Consider the following 18,307-nt stretch of genomic DNA (forward strand, 5'->3'; position numbering starts at 1 on the left):
ATTGAAGCGGCTCTCACATTCCAGCTGGCGCTAATGACAGAGCCCACACACAAAGTCAGCAGTCACATTAAATTAAATTATTTTCATTGTATAAATTGCATATTTATCATTCAACACCTGCATGTCCTTTGTTTAACCCAGAACCAAATAAAAATGAAGACAAAATACTATCCGCAAATCAGCCTTTTTGTGGTTCAGCTACTTGGTACCTGACCTGACGCACTTGTCTTTACTGCTGAGCTATGATGGCAGGACAGCGTTTTTATATTAGGCATGAGGGCTTATCTCAACCAGCTGTCAAAGGCAAAACACCTGCTTTAACATCACTGTTTAAGCCTTTCTGTCCGGTATGATTCAGTATGGATTTGCTTGTAATAACTGCTGTTTGAGTACACATCCTCATTGCACTGAGAATATCAAGGGCCCACTAGTCAACAAACACTGAGTGCTACTGTTCACTGAGCTTCCTTGGCAATCTTTTTCATATCATTATCTCAGGCTTCTGAAGGTAAAAACAAAAAAAAATTAAATTCAAGGTAGCAGAAGCCTGGGAATTGTTAAATCAACATTTGAGGCTTGTATTTGATTCAGGAAGAGCAGTAGTCTCCCCTCTCTCAGCTACTGTACAACAAGGCACCGAACCAATCCAATAGAGCTGCTCAGTGGCCACTTGTAAGAGACTGTGGTTGTCTTGGGAAGCTTCCAGGTGGGGAATGTGCATGAGTGAGTGATAGAGAAAATCCCGCCTTGATAAACAAATGTTGCATCATTTCCATCTGTCAGAGTGTGTCATCATCCACACTTTACATTGTCATTTTAGTAATTTAGCTGACACTGTTATTCAGAGTGCCTTACAGTGAGTGCAACAGAAGAATGCGCTTTGATTACCATATCACTGAAGATTACAGGGAACCAGAAGCAAAGAGTGCAAGAGTCAGTGTGTTAGCGCATTTACAATAATTATGTAATCCTGCAAACCATAGAAGCGGTGCTCAGAAAACAAACAGAAGAAGATGTACAATTTGTGCAAATGGCCACAGTCACATACAATTACTGACCTGCCACAGCAATTAGACCAAATGTGTATGTAGCCATACACGCCGATGCTTCTCTATGCAGTCTCACCTGAACTTTGCCCCTTGCTCCTGCTTTTTGGCATTTTCAGTGCAAATTTTATTGCATATAAAGAGACACTGTAAGGTTTATGCTCCTCCCTGACTGTCAAAGACTAAAAACAAACCGAGCCACCTGGATCAAACTATTTTCATGTGTATTTATGCGTGGTTTGTTCAGCCTTTTGTAGTTTTCAGCGGCTTGTCTTCCGGTTTGTCCCAAGCCTACATGTACCTCACAGAGCTCCGTATACAAACACACAAGTGCACAGATATTTCGAATGGTTGCCATGACGACCCACAACAGGATGGGAAGGGGGGCATGATCAGTGGTTCATCTGGACAAAATACAGTAATTCAAAATGAATAGCAGCCTCTTCCTTCCACTCCAAAACTGGTGACTGCTGTTTCAGTGGCCACGAGGGTGTAAAGGATACTAGCCGATCAATGTCTCATCTCTGTCGGGGATTATTTGTCTGAATGTTTTGTATAGATACTATTCTCTAGGGCTCATTCAGAAAGTCCTTCAGACCATTCGGAATCCTCACACCTTTCCTAGAAACCCAGCGCAATTAAAAATGCATAAAACTTAGAACATGCAGACTATTGCAGGTCAGTATGTCTTGTAAATTGTTAAAATAAACTGTTTAAGAGTAATAATTCTGAGGCTTTGTTGCACTCATTTTCAAGCCAAACTTTCTGAAAACTTTCTAAAAAAAAAAAAAAATCAAGTGGGTTCTGACACCAACTTCGGTTTCCTCTCTGTCCTGTTCCCCATCATCCCCTCGCTCCACCCCATGGCCTCCATCCACCAGCTGTCAGACAGGCGCATGGGCCTCGGTGGAGATGGACAGACAGATGGATGGAAAGCAAGAGGGAGGAGGCAAGGGATGGATAGAAGGAAGGAAGGAGGAGAGGGAGAGGTGTGACCCATATAGCGGAGCCTGGAGTATTTATAGAAGAAAGTGTCCTAATTGGCAAGCCGCTGGGAGAGCAACAGCACTGCACTGGTACCCTACTCCTTGTCCTTCACCTCCCCAACCTTCCCTTCTCCTTGGCTTTCGCCTTCTCCTGCCAACTTGTCCTCCCGTCCTCTTTCATGTCCTGGAATTTGTCTTCCCTGAGACTTAATCGTTCTTTCTGCTGCCCTTCCATGCTCCTTGTCCACAGCAGTGACCTTGTGCTTTGACTTCCTCCTCTTGCACCCCTTCTCTTCTGAGTCCCTCTATCTTAACACAGCTCTCCCTAGTTTCTTGTCTTTAGCTTTTTGCTACTCTTTGCCCTTTCCCTTCCACCTGCAACTTCTCATCCCAGCCCTCCTCCCTTCTTTCCTTCATCTTACATTTGTCCTCATTGGCCAAGGTTGCCTTCATCGACTCTTATTCTCTCTCTCTCCTTCTCACATCAAGCTTAAACAGTTTACATTTCTGGTGGCAAAGCAGGTACTGACATAGTCTTGTATCTCAGAGAGACTGCTGAAACTTCAATAATTTTAACTGTCTGATCTCATAGATTCAGTATATTCTCTCTTCGAAGCTACTGTTACAATTTTATGTATCCTCAAACAGTAATTATCTGTTGCCTTGTGTGAAGGAGCAACGTAACATCCGATTGTACATTCTGTTGCAGAGGATGGCAAAACGTTAAAATATTTTAACTTTTAATGGCAGTGCCATCTACTGTTAGTGTTGCAGGTATACTCTGTTGGCCTCTCCTAATTCTACCCTCCTGCCCTCCTCCAGTAAAATGATATTGGGTGTGCCTGATTCCATATGAATGCAGCAGTAGGTTTAGGAAAAGAAACATGGTGACGACAAACCTTAAAATAACTCAGAATTCACATGGTTTTACATGGGACATGAACACCAGTCTCCTGGGGGAAAGTCCCATGTTGTATGACCTGTCCACTGCGTCAACTTGACTTTCACTCTTTATACCATTACCTACCAGTCGACATTGATTACATGGGTTGAATATGAAATACTGGCTGATGATAATGTAGGTTTCTGTAGGTATACACACGAACAGTGCATGAAAACAGCCTGCATAACTTCATATAAAATGATGTTTTAATTGTAGGATGAGCATGATGATATGACAGTGCTATTCAGGTTCAGTATGACTTTGGGCATCTTTTACAAAATGAGCTTAAAAAGCATTGTACAACTTTAAATAAGTACCGCAAGTATGTTGCACTGTATGATTAATATTATTATTTTGATTTGGTCGTTGAAAAGGGGAGTTTCAAGAGTAGTGAAGTAAACTGATCCAAATATGAATGATCATAAGGGCAAGAAATACCAAACACTTACACGGAGGATAACATACAATAAATTCTTGGAATATGGATGGAAGGAAGGACTTACGTAGGAAGTACTCGGAAGCATCCGCCTCATAGTCAGCATCCTCGGGGAAGTGATCTATCTGCTTACACATGCCTTTAAAAGAACCTGTGTGAGAGCAAGAGAAAGAAAGAAAGAAAGAAAGAAAAAGAGAAGAGGAAGGAAATAATTATAATAATTATAAAAGCAACCTGATGTAGGAGACACAGGGTCTGGGTCAAGGCAAGATGGAGGGACCAGTGGAAGTCAGCAGAACCATCATGGTTCCACCACTACATTGAAGACCCCACATATGTTCCCGGCCAGCACCTGGCCCGAAAGCAATGGACAGCCCTCAACTGGCTAAGGACAGGTGTATGACCCTTTGGGGAAGCAATGCAAAAATGGCGTCTCATGGACAGTGCCCACTGTGGGATCCACTACAAACTGTCGAACGCATAATAACCAAGTGCCCCAAACACCAGCCACTGACTGGTGATCGTGGTCTGATTGACCTGGACGATAAAACACTGGCTTGTCTCAATGGAGCTGAAGGTCCAAGGACATAAGCCAGAAGAAGAAGAAGAAGAAGAAGGGACACAGGGGACATGTCCCCTTCAATATTTAGAACGTGTGCATTTTTACCTGCCAATTAAAACATGAAAGTAGCAGAGGACTTGTATGATGACAAAAGTTAAGACATTTATACCATAAACTGATGTGGAAAAAGCACTCATTGGTGCATAAAAATTAAACAGAATTTTCTAGCGGAGGACCCCCCAAACTCCCCATGTGTCTCCCTTACTATCGAAACAAAACCTATGCCCTTGATTCTTTGTATTCTTTATTTGAGGAGAAAAGACAACTAAAAGCGGGGAGCAGAACTAAAGAAAGAAAGGTGAGAAAGCATTTGAGAGGAAGGAAAGAGGAGAAGAGGGTTAGATGCAGCATTTGAGACAAAGGAAACAAGGAGAAGAAGAGAGATTTGTCAACAGCTTTGAAGGAAGCACATCACAGGAGAGAAAGTGACAGACAGAAGAGGAAGGAAAGTTAAATCGAAACGCCTCGGCAGAGCAGGTGGGAGCGTGAGGAGGAGAGAGTGAGGAAAATGCAAATGAAAGAGAGGAAGAAAGGAGAGCTGATAGTGCTGCTCATTAAGAAGAATTGTGTGTATGTGTGTGTGTGTGTGTGTGTGTGTGTGTGTGTGTTTTTAGCTTGGTTCAGCTCCAGTGGTAATTGTATGCCCTCCCAAACCACTGCAATTAAATGGGCCCTTGTTAATTGGCGATTGAAGGACGAAAGACTAGCGCCCGGCTTTCAAATGGGCATCGGTTACACACACACACACACACACACACACACACACGCACACACGATCACGTACTGTAGCATCAGCCCTATTGTCAAGAGCCTCGCTGGCTGTCTTTCTCACTCATCACGGTGAGAGCACTTATGGCTAAGTTTTCAGATATTTTGCATTTTCATCATGACCACAGAGAAAAAGAACAATTTCGAACCAAAGCTCAACACATAAAAGCGAAAAGAAAAAGATGACAGGACTCTACCACAAGCCCGTTTCATATTTACATATCTTTAATACACCACAGCAAACACTCAGGCGAACAAAGTGTTTTTCATCAGGTAGACTTTGATAGATACATTAAAGATATTTCACCAGGAAGCGGCTCGGAAACCTTTCAGCGTGCTGCAAAATGCTTTCATCATTTAATAATTTCGGTGTGAACTGTGTGTAGAGCTGTGTGTTGAAATTCTGTTCCGTTCCTGAGAGGACTGTGATGAGCAACAGCACCGCGTGTTTCAGGAGGAAATAGCCTTGCGTTCGCATGGCCTCTTGTCTCTGTAACTATTTGTTGTGCAAATGCGAGGGATACTACAAAGTCAAATAGACTTGAATCATGCCGTGTGTACTCGAGAGCCGTTCAGTCAAGCATAGAAATAACATACTAAGTGTTGATGAGTAGAGGTCTCTCTGATGTAGTTTGCTCTCTCTATTGGACATGAATGAGGCCTTGGCGTTTCTGAAAGACTGAGTCATCAGTATCAAAAACATTACATCATTGCTTATTCAGTTGGAGATTTATTACTGATACATCTTATTAGCTTCACTGAGATAAAGCCATCTATAAATAACAGGGTCTTCCCAGATGTCAGCTCCTAACTGCATGCATGACTGTTAACATTTAATACAGTTAACTATAGAACGGACATTTCTTAGCAGCTGCAGGAGGCTTTAAGGAAGCTCACGTCTGCATTTCTTTTTGGTGCACCCTCCTGCACTGCTGCTGTATGCACACTTGTCATAGCAGGAGTCACTTTGTAGGAATTTCAGTCCTAAGTTTCTGACACTGTCAGAAGTTTCCCGAAGGCTTGCCAGAGGTCAAAATCGGCCATCACTTAACGTGTCAGAAGATGCTGTCTAGGACCACTTTTTTAGATTGGCAAAACACTATTGATTTTACCATGTGTCAACTTTAATCTCAGACAGCCCAAAACTGCACAACGTGTAGGGGCCTTTAGTCACACACTTTGGGATGGCATTCGAGTAAACTTCTGTTGGGCTGAGCAACATCAACTTTAACTGATGTTTTACTGTCTGTAAGATACAGACAGGCCCACCTGCAGACGTGGCTGGGCCCCCAGAAAAATCTCCAGTGTGTTTTATTATAAAATAAAAAAAGAAAAAAAAATCATACCATTTTTCAGCAGAGAGGGAGTTGTTGTTTTAATATGTCATGGTAAATATTTTGCTTTAAATTTAAATTTGGTTGTCATTGCTTATATTTAGGATGGATATAATTATTGTGCCTCCCATAGCAGCTGGTCACCAGAAAGCTCTCCCCCTTGTTACCCCCTTATGGGCAGTCCTGGATACAAAGACGTAGTTCCGACAATTATAAAGGTAAATATACAAATACACTGAGATATTCTTATCCTGAAGTGGGGACACACCTAGTGATTCTTGAACGTGATTATAGTTTGGCTTTAGACATCACAACTTGTTGCTTGATGTCCAACTAAGATTATTTCAAACATTTCTACAACTGAAAGTAGGTCAATGACAAATGACAAATATGAGCAGGAGAAATAAAAACAGAAATAGTGGCCAAAGACAGCTCGCACCAGAGACACAGTGTGGCGTGCAGCATTTATAATCCAGGTTTCAGTGCACAGCCGTAGTTCAGATGAAGTTTACCATACTTTTACAAAAATCTCCCGCCATGCAGTCAAAATTTCTCTGCACAATTGACACTTCTTGTTGCCCTTCAGTAGATACATACTTCCCTTTAGCATTTTGCTGATTTTGACTTTGTACCATTTTTCAGCCAAATCACCAGAATACATTGTGCCTTTCTGTACATCACAAATATATTACATTTGTACCTTTTATATGTTAAATTTCTTTGTTTCAAATATAGTATGGAAAACTTTATATTTCCTTACAATTTTATTTCATATTTTATATTGTGACAACGCTGTGGTTAACGTTTAGCTTTAAGCACAAAAAACACTTGGTTAGGGTTAGGAATATACCAAGTTTAGTTGCAACAACTACAGCTGGAAATTGTCCCAAAGTGTTATTCATGATGTGTCTAAAAAAAACAACAACCCTGTTTAACGGCACCAAACACAGCTGGAAATGTCCCATTATTCCATTAATTTTTATAGCAACAAACACGGCTGGAAATGTCACAACGTTTCATGAAAAAATCCCTAGTTTAGCTGCTAGAAACACGGCTGAAATTGTCCTGATGTGTTGTGAAAATTACACAACGTTTTGCTGCAATAAGCATCGCTGGAAATGTCACAGCGTGTTGTTTAAAAAACCCAGTTTAATTGCAAGAAACACAGCTGGAACTGACCCAACGTGTCATTCAAAAATACCTGTTATGTAATTACAGCAAGGCTGAAATTTTCCTGATCTGTCATTAAAAAATGCTACATTTAAGTGCATGAAACACAGCTGAAAATGTAGTTAAAAAAGACCTGCTTTTGTAGCAACAAACACGGCTGGAAATGTCCCAATGTGTTGCTAAAAATGTCCAGTTTAGCTGCAACAAACACCCACCATCCCCTCCTCTTTATTCACTATTTATTCATTGATGTCAAAACACATCGTGCCATCATAACGTGCTGTCCACTGCATTTACACAGCCTTTTTCTGATTGTCAAGGCTAAAGATTCTGTGTGCACTATCTTAAAAGAAGTCTGTCATCATGTGTGATGTGTCTGTACTGTAGGTTTTACTCAGTCTCAGGTCTTTAAATGAGGTTAAATAGTAAATGTAACAGTTTTTACCAGTGTTTCAGAACATAGCTTATTCAGTCTGGAGTCAACCTACCTGCTCAGACCAATTATTTCTTCACTATTCCTGTACAAATCTGTTCACATGACTTCTATCATTCTTTCAACCATCTAACATACATATAGCCACAGTATTGTAAAACATTCAAAATGGTGTCGGTCGTGGTTGCTAGGAGATGTGCAAAGTAGAAGATACAGTAAAAACACTGTAGTATCATCAGTCCCTCACCTTTAACAATAACACTTGCCTGCATCAGCATTTGGTTTTCAGTTTTAATTTACTGGCGTCTTCCACATGAAGATCCCACATTATGTCAAACACATCAATTTACAAACTCACTGCCGGGCAGAATCTCCATCATCTCCACTCTCTCTCCTCAATCACTGCTCTCTGTCTCTCCTTCTCTCAGCCTTTCACACTCTCCCTCACTCCCTCCAACACATGCCCACCCACGCTGCAGCACGAGCACATGTAATCTGGAATTGCATTTTCCCTTCTTTCTCTCTCCTATCTCTCTCACACACAACCCTCTCTTTCTCCCTCCTCTATCTGTCTCTCACATGCACACATGTGCGTGTACCCCGAGGACCAGATTCCCATTTGAACTGAGCTGGCAGCTCAGCCCTCTTCTCCTCCTCTCTCTCCTTCTTCATTCTTTCCGCAATTCAAATTAAGAGCACACTTTATTGTCTCGACAGGGATGAAACCTGTGCAGCCGGAACAGAGCATTACGTCATCATCTGAGATTCACTGGTATTGACACTCACAGATGGCCAGAAACCAAAACACATTAAGATTTCAGCATAATTTATGACTCTGAAAAGCTTCAGTCATGAGTGCTTTATATACCTTTTTAGTTATCCGAGCACTGCGCACATACACTGTCTTCACATGTCACATGTTTACCAAAGAACAGATAGTCGTACTACTCTCCCTTGCCATCAGATGAGTCAATCAGCTGCTCATGTGTTGTGATTTTGTGAATACAGACCAGTTTTGTGTGGTATGAGGTTTACTCATAATCATCAGAACATTTTTAGATGATCAGTCACAACCAGCAAACTGTCTTTATATGATGATTCAGATTTCATATTTCCAGTTTGCCGTCCACACTGTTGTGCCTCTGGAAAAACTCTTCGCTCATCTTTTTGTTTTAGCGTACACCAAAACGTTTTCCACATTGTCCTCATTAGATTCCATCATGTACTTTATAATTACACTGATTGACAACTTGACACTGATGCTAGTGGAAATACTAAACAAAGTGTGTAAGAGTTTACAGTCATACATCAGTGTATTTTTTTAAAGCTGCATTTCATCCATTCATACAACAATTCGGCACCAGCATTTTCAAATTCAATCATTCTTGGTTTGAAAACAATGTGAGTGGAAGGTTTCAACAGAGATAAAGAGGTGTTCACGCACAACATTTTAGTTGCCAGAAGAAAGTGTTGGCATTGTACATTTCTGCAAACCATGGATATGTTACATTCGTACGTTTCATACGTATCATTTTAACGTGGGGAGGGGATGGCCCAAGTGAGACTCCTGCCATGCAGACAACTGTTCGAGACCAACAAACAACAAAACCTACCAAATAGTACCTTTGGAACCAACAGACATGGTACCTAGACCCTAGCATTTCCAATGCAAAGAGTACCCTTAAATGTGGGCGAGGTTGTTGTCACTCACTGCTCTGTCCAACACTCACTGTATTTCCTCATCACCAATACAGGCTGCAGTGAGAGTCTCTCTCCATAGGATATTTAAAAATAGCGGGTTTGTGCATTTAGTCCTTCTAAGGCAAGCTCAGGGGTTTACTGTTGCCAGAGCCCACAGGAACGACGTTCCGAGTGAGGATTAGAATATATGACGTTCATATAACCCGGCTGAAATTAATACATATAAACACTCGTAGATCCACTCATTACTAAAAGTGTATGTCATATAAAAACTAAAGTAATGGTCAGAGTTGTTAAAATGAAATTGAAGGTGTGTAGACTGATTCATGTCGTCAACTCATTCATCGACTAACATTATAAGTTAATGTTCTACCTTAAAAGTTCCTGGCAGTTTAATTAAGTTATTTTTTACTCCAGCTGCTGCGAGAGGCAGCAAAACATCATTTATTTTTTTAGTTACAGTCTATTAATAAAACTTACATGAGCCTCAAAACCAGGCACAACTCAGCCCTGAGCAGAGTGACCGTCCTCTACTGACCAATCAGACTGCATTGTTTACAGCTCCACCTTTTAGTACCAGATCTGTGTGCTAGGTACCCCAACAGAGGGGGGACCAAAAATGGGAACAGTACGGAATGTTTCCTTTAGTACCATCCACAACTTTTTGCAGTGGAAATGGAAAAAAAGGCGTACCAAACTGAAGTGAACTGTACCGTACTGTGCAACCAAACCAGGTATTTTAAGCCAAACCATGAGCTTTTCCTAACCATAACCAAGTGTTTTTTTGTGCCTAAAGCTAACCATGTTAATCATAGCGTTGTTGAAACGTAAAGTTTTAACATATCAGCTACAGAATGACGTGCAAATGTAACGTATTTGTGGTTTAAAAAAAACATAAGATTTCAACATTTATTCTGGCTGTTGGGTCGACAAAAAGCACAGGTGTAAATTTAAAAAAAAAAAAAAAAAAAAAAGGATTCCATGTAGCAGCGTCAGTTTCAGGATCCTGGTATTGTTCTTGCCTGCTCACTGTCACACTGTCATGACTAACAGGGACACCTGAATGCAAGAGAGCCATTGTTAATGTAATCAGTAACACCTGCACTGTGACAAGTCAAATACCTGCTGTAAAAAAAAAAAGCCTATTTATGTAACCTTTAACACACACACACACACACACACACACACACACACACACAGACACAGGTGCTGTCAGTTATTCAGGCTGATTAGACTTCTGCTCAGGTAGACGTTGACGCAGAGTCAGGATGGGATCACTAAACTTAATAAGAATCATAAACACACAGAGAGGTGAAGGAGATGTCAGTCAAGCACCACCTGCACCAGCACAGAGCTGAGAAGCTGAGAAGAGGTCTAATCAGACAGACTGAGTGAAAACACCTGTGTGAGTGCACTTTGGGTGTGTAGAAGCTTTAAACAGATTCACATATTTATCACCTGTATATATGCATGCTATCATGCAAATATAAAACATATCTATTAGCATTACCAATCATCCTATAAATATGTAGAAAAATACCATAATTTAACAACTGACAATGAAATGAAGTATGTTTTTAACCCAAAGTTTTTTGCTTGAAGTTACACCCTCAGAGATCTCTATTTTGCTCTCTTTGGCGTCACCTGTGGGGATAAGCGGTACCCTTATTGCAGGTGTGTTTGTGGATCTCACCCCCCAGAGATCCAAACAGAGTTGTCTGTGTAACCTGAGTTAAAGAGGAAGTCCGTCACGTTAGCCCCACCTATGCAGTCTGGTGTACCAACCAACTGAGGGACCGGTGATGGAGAGATTGAAATTGTTTGCAGCTTTTGATTTGAACTTTACATTTCAACAAAGCTATGAATGCTGCTGATTGTGTTTTTATAGCTACTATCATGCCCCTTTAAATTGCCCCTTGGGGATAAATAAAGTGATCTGAATTGAATTGAATTGAATTGAATTGAACTGAATTGAATTGAATTGAATTGAATTGTCACCACAGACACCCTGTTCGTAATACTGCAAATGCAAGGGCTTTCAGTGGGCCATAGGCTCCCCGTTGTGTTCCCTCATTTGGCGATAGACAGTGACTTAACGGACAGCTGCTTCAACACAAATCTTCCACATTGTCACTTTCAGTCAGGATTTCCTTTCCTCTGTAGACTCCAGGCTCAAGATTAGTTCCAAAGTCATGACAGTATTTTTCTTTCGTCAATTTTGGACAATGTCAACATTACAAAAACCTGATCCATGCAAATACAAATGTAAATACATCCAGACTCTGGACAAATTTACACCTAAACAAATCTAAATGATGTCTAAAGAAGCAGGCACGTGGCCTGAAATTTGAATGTTGAACTCTGGTGATTTCTTTTTAAACAACAACTGTGCAAGACTGGATAGATAAAAGAAATAAAAAAATGTCCTTGTTTATCCACTAATCAAATTTAAACAACAAATGAATTAGCAGACACTTAAGAGACTTTAATTCACAACTATTTCCAATGTAATTATTGGCAGCTGTTTCATTGTTGATTTGGAGGTTAAATACAGCAGAAAACTGATATGAGCAAGAAAAATATGTGCAGGCAACTATCGTTCCTTTGTACATTACTGCAGTGATGTAGTGGAGGATATACACAGATATATATATGCACCTTTTTCTGGCCATTTACAGTATACCCATCTATCAGCCAAAAGCCATTGGAATATAAAGAGGAGTACACGAACTTCTCCTCAGTAACCTTCCCATCTACCTATTAGCACACCCACCTCATCGACTACCACTACACCTCTGCGTCGTTGTCCTCAACGACTTCTCTGTGGTTCTACTGATAACAGTCAAGCCACTGTGCTATCTCCACTATTAAAATAAACAGCTGCATGTCCTCTGATCCACAGTGACATCAACCACTTCTTTGCTCACAGAGAAACAAACAAAACCTTTGTGTCTGTTGCTGTATTAAATCCCCACGAGAGAAACTCCTCTGTCCTCCCACCTCCTCTCTCTGCAGTCGTCATAATGAGGTGTCGCTCTTCCAAATTGCCCCTGTTAAATTATACATTCTGCTTAAACATGGAGCAGATACTATTATTCTGAGACCAACCTGCACCTCAGGGGTCAGGATGGATCTGTCACCTACTTATCCTCACAGCAAGAGGCGCCCCCGTGACTCTCCACGGATGATTTATACCAATAAGAAGAGACCCCCGTGACCCTCCTGCTGTCACAAGCCAATCAGAGGCCTGCTTGTCGACTCACCTCACGGCTGTTAAGGATAAGTTAATGTAGTGTGATGAAACAATAGCAGACATCCTTTTAAGAAGTATTAACATCCTAACCCACTGCAGAAAGTGCGTGTGTGTGTGTGTGTGTGTGAATCAGAGATGCAATGTAAAGTACAAACGCCCTCTTCTGAACCAGCTCCGTGTGTTATGCAAATACTTGGCATAGAGTCTTTATTCTTTATGCTAATTATGGCTCAATCTATCTGTATGCTAAAATGCCATTAAAGTAATCCCTCGGCTGCAAAGGTGGATGAACATCAGAGACCTCAAAGGAGACGTGTTGCACAGCAAAGATGGCTATCGGTTCAGTTCAGTTGATTACAGGTTCTATACACAGAAAATGTGTTCTTCCTTTTAATCTATCTATTAAATTTAATTCATCCCGGAGAGGGTTGTCTCTCGAGTGATGCTCCTTTTTCCTCCTTTTATGCATTTACAAATATTTCCTTGTATTCTGCGGGCTTCCCATCTGCATTAAACATAAACATAGACATCCAGAACCTTATTACTGTATACTAAATGTTATACTAAAAGTCTGGAAAACGCCAACTCCACCTATGGACGGCCACAGTCCTGGGTACACTCAATCAGAACTACTTCGTAAGACTGTTGCCTAACCATGGTGGTGTTTCAGCCTGACTTGAAGGTGGAGTGAAAAGCTGGCCTTCATAGCGAGGGAGGAGACGTGAGAGGTGGGGGACACTTTGCATGAAAAGTGACAAGAATAGTTGCGTAACAAATGAAAAAGACAGCTGGAGAAATTTAAATCCTGGCTCCTTTCTCACCTACACACAGCTGGCCAGTCGAAGCGTGAAGTGGGTGTGAATGTCAGAGTATTCTGGAAAATTACAGAAATGCTTGGACACATTTTCTCCCAATCTGACGTGGGAAAGGTCAACCGAATCGCCAGAAAAAAATGTTGGCACTGTACGTTTTTTGTAAACCACAAATACATTACATTTGTAGGCTATGTTATTATATAGCAGATGTGTTGAAACGTTCCGAATGCTGTGGTAACCACTTGGTTATGGTTAGGAAAAGATCATGTTTTGGCTTACAAAACCTGCTTTGTGGGGCACAATCGGGGTTGAAAGCACCACAAAATCTCTGCAAAAACAGCTGCATTTTGCGGCTCTATCTACGGCAGGAAAATGCAGCAAGGTCTTGGTAAAACTCAACCATGTGTCGTGGCTCTATCCTGTCAGGAAATGCAGCAATGTCTCGGGAAAAAACAACCACTGTTTGTAGCACTGTCCACAGTGAAAACACAGCTGTGGGTCACTAAAAACAACCATGTTGGTGGCTAAATAGCAGCAATGTCTCTATAAAAAAACAACTGCTTTTCGTGGCAGCATCCCCAGTGAAAAAACATCTGCATTTGGTGCCTAAAAAGCCACTTGGACCACAGCATTAACTCGCTAAAAAAACAACCTGTTTTGATGTTTGTTGGTCTCTGGTTTGCAGTGGTTTGCAGCTTGGCAGGCTCACGTACTTGTCACACCATCCATCATCCTCGTCTCCTCTCCATGACAATGTCAGCTCACAAACATAGACTGTTTACACCATATACACTATAGAATTGTTGATAATATTTGAAAGAAATGTGCATAAAATTTGCAGAAAAGTACCATGCAAACATTTTCTTCTGGTGACTCGGGAGGATGGTGTTTCTGAAGCTATTCGCCCATCCAACAAGCACTTCTGGTGGAGTACAGGCTCCGTAAAAAGGCTCTGCTGCCTACCACACCTCTCCATCGCCAGTCGCTCAGGTGGTGTCACTTGTTTTGCATCCTTTTTAGTTGTATTTTACATGTTTGCTGTGGCAATATATCAGTTGGTGTGCTGGAGACAGAGAGCAGCGGGTTTTTGCCAAGTTCCAGCAATAAGGTAACCCTACAAGTCCAACAGCAAATGCCAGTAATTTATGTTCCCAATCAGCCAGCGGCCCTAAAGTTATTCAGGCTGATATTCTCCATCGCTCAGTGACACTGTGGTGGTGATATAAACCATAACTCTGTTGTTCTGTTGTTGTTTTGTTCGTACTGGAGATGAAGAGAAACTGTTAAACTCCTCTCCAAAGTACCCTGCCACAGCAGATCCACACTTTTCTATAGAAAATCCTGTAAGAACCCACCAAAGGAAACCCCTGATGCAGATATTTTCAACCCTTTCATACCCAACCCCTGTAACGTTTTCATAGATTTATTTCATTGCAGGGCTGGCTTACAGCTTTGAAGGTAGGAAAGTATTATATTTTTTAAGGGTACTGTTGTGTCCTCTGGTGCATTGGACTTCGATTAAGTTCACAACAGGGTGTTGTTTTTGAAAGTGCCCACAATGTCTGAAAAGACAGGAGTGTAATCTATTGCAACACATTCTCATCCCAACTCTTCAAATACCGATGCTTGGTCAGCGGCTCTGCACATCAAAATATGATATGCTAGGTTTCCTCCTGGATCAGTTTTAGACATTCAGGGATGGCGTCACAATTTATGCTCATTTTCCTCATTGTGTCTCTTGAAATTACACTTCAGTTTTCACAGGAAATATACATTTTCCGCTTCTTAAATGCAGGCAGTCTTTTTTCAAAATAAACTCACAACAGGTTCACTTTCTTAGGTTTAGGCAATGGAAGTCCATGGTTAGGTTTAGAAAACAACATCATGGTTTGACTTAAATAAGTACGGTTGTTACTAACATCATAGAATGCTATACATACTAGCACACTACTTTGTAATTAAAGTGACTCAATTGACTTTTGATTTCACAAAAGAAAAAAACAGCAGGCTACCAGGTTAAAGTCCAGAGTTTGTTCGACTCATCTACCCAGGCAACATTTGTGTGTGGGGCCGATGTGGGTTGTAAATGGGCTGAAAAATGGGCCCTCTATGGGACTGTCCACAGGTTCCATAATGGCACCATGCCAATTGCCCACATGGTTGATTATACCCAAGTGGGCTCCAGATAAGATCATCATGTTGGGCCCATACCATCTTTATACCCAGGTAGCCTTAGGATTACCCATTCATGGCTCACTCAAGTAAACCCATCCATGTGGGCAACTGGCATGGGGCCATTACTGAGCCCATGGACAATCCCATTAGGGCCCATTTTTCAGCCCATTTACTACCCACATGGGCCCTACATACAAATGTTGGCTGGGCACCTCCCCTCCCTGCTGCCCTGTGCAGACTCTCTCTCTCTTTAAACTACGGTAGTTGCCCGCAGCATCACTAAGGCACCACCCACCAATGCCTTGGTCCATGCCTAGGTCCACTGACTGTCTATGCAATGCATGTTCCTATTTTACATTAAGTGTTTATAGCCAAAATGATCTTTGAATTTGAATGTGTCGAAATAATGCTAGCATCCTGCCAGAGCAGCGCCTGATGGTAAAGGTTAAAGAAGATTTTGAATCTGGATATATCCAGATATCCAGTTCACAGTGTTTCTTTTACTCAACCTAACCACAGCAACTTTACTTTTCTAAACCTACAGTCACCCAACCATGTTTGTTTTCTAAGAATAACTGCAAACCTAAATTGCCTAAACCTAACCTCCATAACTCTGTTAATTATATAACTGTTCATTAAGAATGTAACATCATTTTTGGGACACTAATTCGTAGGGTATCATATGAACTGTTGTATCTGCATTTTTGTAGGCTGTCATATGAACCATTCCATAAGGATACATTGAAATATTATTTCAAGACATCTTTTGAATGTCCAATGAGAACTGTTAATGCCACTTTAAACAGAGGCTCTGGTTTCAGGACACTTTGACCGTGTGCTAGGTCCATTCAATAATCCATCCATGACTCTATCTAACAATGGTTGCATGACCTGATTTTTGTTATTCACATGGAAAAAAAGACAAACAGTCTACGTTTTAATCATCTAAAATCTCAGAATCCTTGAAATCCTTTCTTCAAAACTTTGGAGACAAAGTGATTGTATGGCTCTACTTTTATCCTCTTGATACCAAAGGATCTGGGAATTATCCTGAAGTTCCCCTTTTTGTGATTGTTTTGGTATCTCCTCGTTAACCTTAGCTTTGAGTGTGTCACTGTGCAGACGTGTATTAGTTTATTGATTTGGCTGTACACTGAATAAAGCTTGGGGAATAAAAGAACATTAAATAAATATAATGTACAGAGAGTTCAACATAAACTCTTCATACATTTCAGGGTAAAAACTCTGGCACAGAAAATGTGTTCCACCTCAAAATGCAGAGAATTGACTGAAAAGCGTTCACTTCATTAAACGACTTCATTGTGAGCTGTATTTCATTTTAATCTTTGAACCCGGACAGCCCAATTCATTTCCGCACAATTTCAGAACACATTTGACAATGGAGGGACCCATTAAAGATAATTGTAATAAATGTAGAATTAGATTCTCACTCTACTTGCACTAACTAATTTAGAGTAAGCAATTACTTTTCCTATCAGCAGGCGCGCATGTGTATGCACACACAACACATAATTTAGTTTGATGTGTAGTTGTGACAGAGAGAGAAAACTGCTGGGTTTTGCTGCTGGAAAAAAGCGTCAGTTCTGTCTTTGATTCTTTTGAGATATTGAAACGGAGCAGTGTGTTGTCATGTGGCAACACACAAGAAGCAGCTGATGTGACAGCAGCACAAATGGTTGGTTAATTGTAATTTGGCAGGACATGAGCGGTGTGGTGGAGGGCACCAAAGAGGCCAGGTGGGCAGAGACTATCCCATGGCCAGGTGTTCACACTTTCAATCCAAATGAGTTCATCACTGCTAAAATATCCCTCAATGTTGAAATGAGAGAGGGAAGCACTCTAATGTGTGCAAACCATCGCTTACTTCTACACGTGATTGGGTTGTGAATAATGATTGAAATTTACACAGTGTGCTGTTTTAGCTTGGCTGTATCCTGCCATAGGTTCTGACAGGACTTTTGCCATATTGTTCACATCATATTGTTTGTACTGTACACGAGCACTAAAGTCAGAAGGAGCATTGATGAAACAAAGTTGGAATTTCAGGAATTTCTGACAGTGCCAATTAGTGATGGGCAAAGCAGTTCTTTAGATGTTACTGAATCACTAGAAACAGTTCATTAAAAAGATTTGTTCAAAAGATTTGTTCAAAAGATTTGTTCACCAAATTGTTCAGTGCTTGGCGGGAGGAGCTCTGACTGTGTACTGCGTAGCCTGACTCACTGAACTGATACACAGCTGAACGATTCATGATCCAGTTCAGTTCACGGCTCCCCGGGAGTGCCGAGTCTCATTACTGGCCAGCCTAACATTTTAAGTTTGTTTATCTGGAAACTAAGTCTGTTAAAACAATGGGGGTGTGTGTGATTGTGTTCATGTGGCTTGACTCCTGGCTACATTAGCCGTTAGCTTGGAGAAAACGGTCCCTGTGAAAGTGTATCACTGAGAAGAAATGATTTAAATCACTCAGGAATAGGGGTTACGTCATTCACCGAGTGATTCGTTCACTGAGTGATTCGTCACGTGTTAGGCAGTCCTTCTCTGCACCCTCGCTGCCTTGCAACTCGTTCGCACGGACCAAATCGGCAGTTCTGCTCCCGGCCT

The 18,307-nt window shown here is 41.2% G+C and overlaps 1 protein-coding gene across 1 annotated transcript in view; it reads right to left on the bottom strand.

Moving 5' to 3' along the window:
• cacng2b (calcium channel, voltage-dependent, gamma subunit 2b) overlaps positions 1-18,307 on the bottom strand; it is an 86,594-nt gene that overhangs the window by 21,517 nt on the left and 46,770 nt on the right. Inside the window, exon 2 of the mRNA XM_033625335.2 lies at positions 3,479-3,562. Coding sequence (XP_033481226.1) covers positions 3,479-3,562 — 84 coding nt within the window. The remainder of the gene's footprint in view (positions 1-3,478; positions 3,563-18,307) is intronic.

Source organism: Epinephelus lanceolatus, chromosome 3, assembly GCF_041903045.1.
Source record: "Epinephelus lanceolatus isolate andai-2023 chromosome 3, ASM4190304v1, whole genome shotgun sequence".
NCBI classification, from domain to species: Eukaryota; Metazoa; Chordata; class Actinopteri; order Perciformes; family Serranidae; genus Epinephelus; species Epinephelus lanceolatus.